The 4676-nt window shown below is 41.3% G+C and overlaps 1 protein-coding gene across 1 annotated transcript; it reads left to right on the forward strand.

The window, feature by feature from the left end:
• The first annotated feature begins 523 nt into the window (after positions 1-523).
• Positions 524-2555, forward strand: LOC107041353 (transcription factor Sp5). Its single transcript, XM_015261872.1, has 2 exons — positions 524-812; positions 1177-2555. Exons 1-2 carry the CDS (start codon positions 786-788, stop codon positions 2050-2052), a joined length of 903 nt encoding a protein of 300 aa, XP_015117358.1. The 5' UTR covers positions 524-785; the 3' UTR covers positions 2053-2555.
• Positions 2556-4676: the final 2121 nt, after the last annotated feature.

The raw sequence follows: 4676 nt of genomic DNA on the forward strand, positions 1-4676 counted from the left end.
TACCAGCCCATAAGGAAAGATCACACACTCTCATTTCCTTCCATTTTTCACTTCCCGATTCATTTTCATCTCATCGATTCAATCCTTCCAATTGATTCTCACAGATCTCCAAAAGAAAGACAGTGATGAATCCCTCAAAAATCAAGGGGTACATTATTTCAAAGCCACGAGGCAAAGATCTCCCACAAAAGGTTTCACTCTGCATTTCGATCCTTGTCTCCCCCAAATCCAGAGGGGTTAAGGACGAGAAGAGGGGGATAGAATCCTTACGCTGTAAGCCCCGGGGTTGATTTATGGGAAAGAAATGCTTCGAGTCCCACTGGAGGGGATTGCGCATGCGCACACTGTGCCCCCTCTGAGGGTTCAATAGGTATATCCCTATCCAGTGTGGCACATCCATCCCCACCACAGTGCCCCCTCCCCCCGAGTTTGGGTTTACGGGGCAGGGACTGGTTGTCTGAGTAGTCAGCCTCCCTCTACGCCTCGGTCGTTGTCCACTCAGTTATTAAAACCGAGGCGACACGCTCACCAACCAGCAATTATCTGGCGAGCGCCCGTGGCCGAACAACCAAACGTGCTCTCCAATTTAACCGATTGCTTTTTTTCTTTTTCGTTAAATCGTGAATCAATGTCTGGACTTCCGAGTCAAGTTTGACCTTCAACTCTGGATTACTCGTGGGTGTAAACCTCGTATTACTTGAAGAACATTAACGGAGGAATAAAGAAAAACAAGTTTTAAGCGTGAAATAAATAAAAACAACAAAATTGAAGAAAAGTGTGAAGTGATGGCACAAGTGATGCAGTATCAGCAGGTCCGTTGTTATCCACATATACCCCCTGTATACAATAATTTAACGTTGAATTATCACGGTGCAACAGCGCTGTATTTGTGAATTATAGTAATCATCCACCGTAATATTACATTCGAAGCGTGAACGCTTCTGACCGGTCTCCGTGTAGTTGATACTTCGGTTATTTTCTCCAACGCCAATAATTATTCTCAATTTCAGCCATTTTCGTTTATTTTTTTCAAATCATCCCCAAGTTCATTTCATTTCGATGTTTATCGGCTCAACCCCTCATCTCACCAGTGAATTCAGTGGAAAAAAAAACCCTCAATCAAGTAAACAAAACAAATAACAAGTGAACTAACGAAGTGTTTAATTGGTTTTACAGATGGGAATGCCGACGATGATGTCGCCGATGCCGGGAATGACGCCGATGTCTTCCCTGTCGATGCCCAGTTCGTCGTATCCAATGGATTACGGTGCGCCCTCGATGCACTATCACTCGTACAACCCCCCGATCCCGAGTCATCATCTTCAGGGGAGTCAGCCTTCCTACTGGTTCCCCAGTTCATCTCACAGTCAGATCGCCGAGCCTCTGACACCCCCGTCCTACTCGATGCCGCCACTGCCGGCAACCACCACCTCCTGGACGACGCAGACTCACCTACCTCAGGCGCAACTCGGCTCAGTCCCGCCAATTCAGCCTTACAATCTTCCTCCGAGTCCTCCAGAGCTTCCGTCCAGTCCGCAAGGCCACACAAGCCCTTACCAGTGGCCGCTGACACCTCCTGCGGACCACATTCTCTCGGAGGAGACGAAGCCCGGAAGGAAGTGCACGAGATGCCGCTGTCCAAATTGCCAGGTCGACGGGGGCAATCAGGTCGGCGCTGACGGCAAACGTCAACACATTTGCCATGTTCCAGGCTGCGGCAAAGTTTACGGGAAGACGTCGCACCTGAAGGCGCACCTCAGGTGGCACACGGGCGAGAGGCCCTTCGTATGCAACTGGATATTCTGCGGAAAACGCTTCACCCGGAGCGATGAACTCCAGAGACATCTCAGGACGCATACTGGGGAGAAACGTTTCGCCTGTACCACCTGTGGCAAACGCTTCATGAGGAGTGATCATCTGACCAAACATGTGAAGACTCATGAGAACCAGAAGAGGAAGACGAAGAAGGATAAGGAGAATCAGCCTGTCAAGCCGGATTTGCCTGTCATTCCGCAGCAGTTCATGCCGATGGTGCCGTATCCGATTGTTTAAAGTGGGAGAGAGTGCTTGGAGAGTCGATTGTAGTCTCGTTTATTTCGCTGGTGAACTCCAGTATGAAGAATTATTCAGAGGAATTGCATATAGTTTTTAAATTGGCGGAGTTTACTGATGACTGATCGAGGTGCTGTGACAATGTGCCTATTTTGTTTTTTATGTCAAATGTAAAAAGTCAAATGTTTGTATATAAAATATTGCCATGAAGAGAAGTTTCTATTTGTAATTTTGTAATTATTGTACATAAGATGTTTTTATTTTAACTGTAAATGTCAAATTACTGTTCACTGTAAATTTTAGTATGATAAATATTAAAGTACTCTCTTTTTATATTGAACAAAGTGTGTCGGAATTTTCTTTATTGCGGCTGGGGAGGGAGATGGGATTGTTGGATAGAATAATTTTTTTTTTCAATACGAAGAATAATTTAGAGAAATTGTATAGTTTTCACATTGGTGGAGTTTATTGTTGACTGATGCAGGTGCTGTGGCCATGTGCCTATTTTATTTTCTATGGGAAATGTCAACTGTCAAATGTTTGTATGTAAATATTGTCATGAATGGAAGTTGCTATTTGTAATTTTCTAATTATTGTACATAAGATATTTTTATTTCCACTGCAAATGTCAAATTACTGTTCACTATAAATTTTATTATGATACATATTAAAGTACTCTCATTTTATACTGAACAAAGTGTATCTGAATTTTCTTTATTGCGGTTGGGGGGGGGGGGGATTTTTAGCTAGAATAAACTGTTTTCCCACATATTTTACTCCAGTACGAGGAATAATTGGTGGAGTTTGCTGTTGACTCATTCAGGTGCTGTGACAATGTGCCTATTTTATTTTCTATGTCAAATGTCAAATGTTTGCATATAAAGTATTGCCAGGAAGAGAAGTTTCTATTTGTAATTTTGAAATTATTGTACATAAGATGTTTTTATTTTAGCTGTAAATATCAATCGATTGTTCACTGTAAATTTTCTTATGATAAATATTAAAGTGCTCTCATTTCATACTTAACAAAGTGTATCTGAATTTTCTTTATTCGCGCTGGGGAGGGAGATTGGATTGTTAGATATAATAGATATTTTTTTCCACATATTCTCGTTTATTTCGCTGGTGAACTCCAATACGGAGAATCATTTACACATTGTACACCGAGAAAAAAATTTCTTTTGCCAAGTCAATATACTAACTACAAGAAAATCCACATATTTCAAATGCAAATATTGATACATATTTACTTTTGGCAAGTAAATTTACTTGGCAAGAGTCATTTTTTTCTCAGTGTATATACTCTCCAAATTGGTCGAGTTTAATGTTGAGTGATTCAGGCGCTGTGACAATGTGTCGATTTGATTTTCTATGTAAAACGTGAAATGTAAGATGTTTGTATACAAAATATTGCCATAAAGAGAAGTTTCTATTTGAAATTTTGTAATTATGATCCATAAGATGTTTTTATTTTAGATGTAAATGTCAATTAACTGTTCACTGTAAATTTGTATGATGAAAAATATCAAAGTACACTCATTTCATACTGAACAAAGTGTGTCTGAATTTTCTTTATTGGTGCTGGGGAGGGAGATGGGATTGTTAGATAGAATAATTTTTTTTCCACATAATAACGAAATCATCCCTGGATATCGGATTCACCCTGGAATCCTCCTGTCACTCGATACGTCCTACCGCGCCCGGGGGGTTACAATGACGATCATTTGGGGATTGAAAAAAATATATCCTCTCTTCGGAATTCTCTACCTGCAGGTGCCGGAGTGAATCTACACTTCTGAATCTAGTTCAACACGTTTTTATTTCTCTAATAAAAAACGCAAGTGTGAAAAAAACCGAAGCAGTAAAACATTCTTAGTCTATTCAAAAATTTACCACGAGGCAATTTAAAAAATGAGTAAAACAATGCAGAATGAAGATGCGTCCTTGAACAAGTTCGCCATAGAGGCGATAAAGACAAAGATGAAATGTAAAATAAATATTTCCTCATAGCTCGTGCTTAAATTTATTGCTAATTACTTCTCCTCGCTTGCAAGGCAATTCGTCACGGTTCGTGTGCCTTCGTGCAAAGTGAGAGATACAATAATGCGGAGAGAAATGGGCTTTGGGTACATCGGAGTAGGTGAAGAACAAAAATAGTACATTAGAGTACAAGGGCACAAATTGCGTTTTCGACGAATGTGAAGTTTACAGGCCGAGCCGAAGGCGAGGTCTGTATTCACATTCGTTGAAAACGAAATTTATTACCGAGTGCTCTATAATATTTTATGTCAAGTCGTGCAGAAGTCGAGTTTTGAGCAAGCTGCGCGAAGCGCAGCGTGCGATAAACTCAACTTTTTGCACGGCGCGACATAAAAAGTTGAACCGCACGATTCATAATACCACTGAAATCTGTACGTAGTTACATCGGAGGCTCAACAGATGGCCCTAGAGTGAACGGAAAAAGCCGTACGGTCGAGGCGCGCGACGAGGATACTATTAAATGGGCGTTGCGGCATCGGCAGAGCTCTCTCGCCGCAACGGCAAAGATTCATGGCTGGCCGCACGTTTTATACATATATATACATCATCCAGAGTGAAAGAGAGGAGTGAAACGAAATAAATAA

This window comes from Diachasma alloeum, unplaced genomic scaffold (genome assembly GCF_001412515.2).
Source record: "Diachasma alloeum isolate Michigan unplaced genomic scaffold, Dall2.0 Dall_scaffold_00179, whole genome shotgun sequence".
NCBI lineage: Eukaryota > Metazoa > Arthropoda > Insecta > Hymenoptera > Braconidae > Diachasma > Diachasma alloeum.

Bases quoted from the DNA above. Each gene is read 5' to 3' on its own strand.
- LOC107041353 (XM_015261872.1), top strand. From the start codon at position 786: ATGGCACAAGTGATGCAGTATCAGCAG. The intron at 813-1,176 runs GTCCGTTGTTAT...TTGGTTTTACAG, and splicing joins AAGTGATGCAGTATCAGCAG to ATGGGAATGCCGACGATGAT.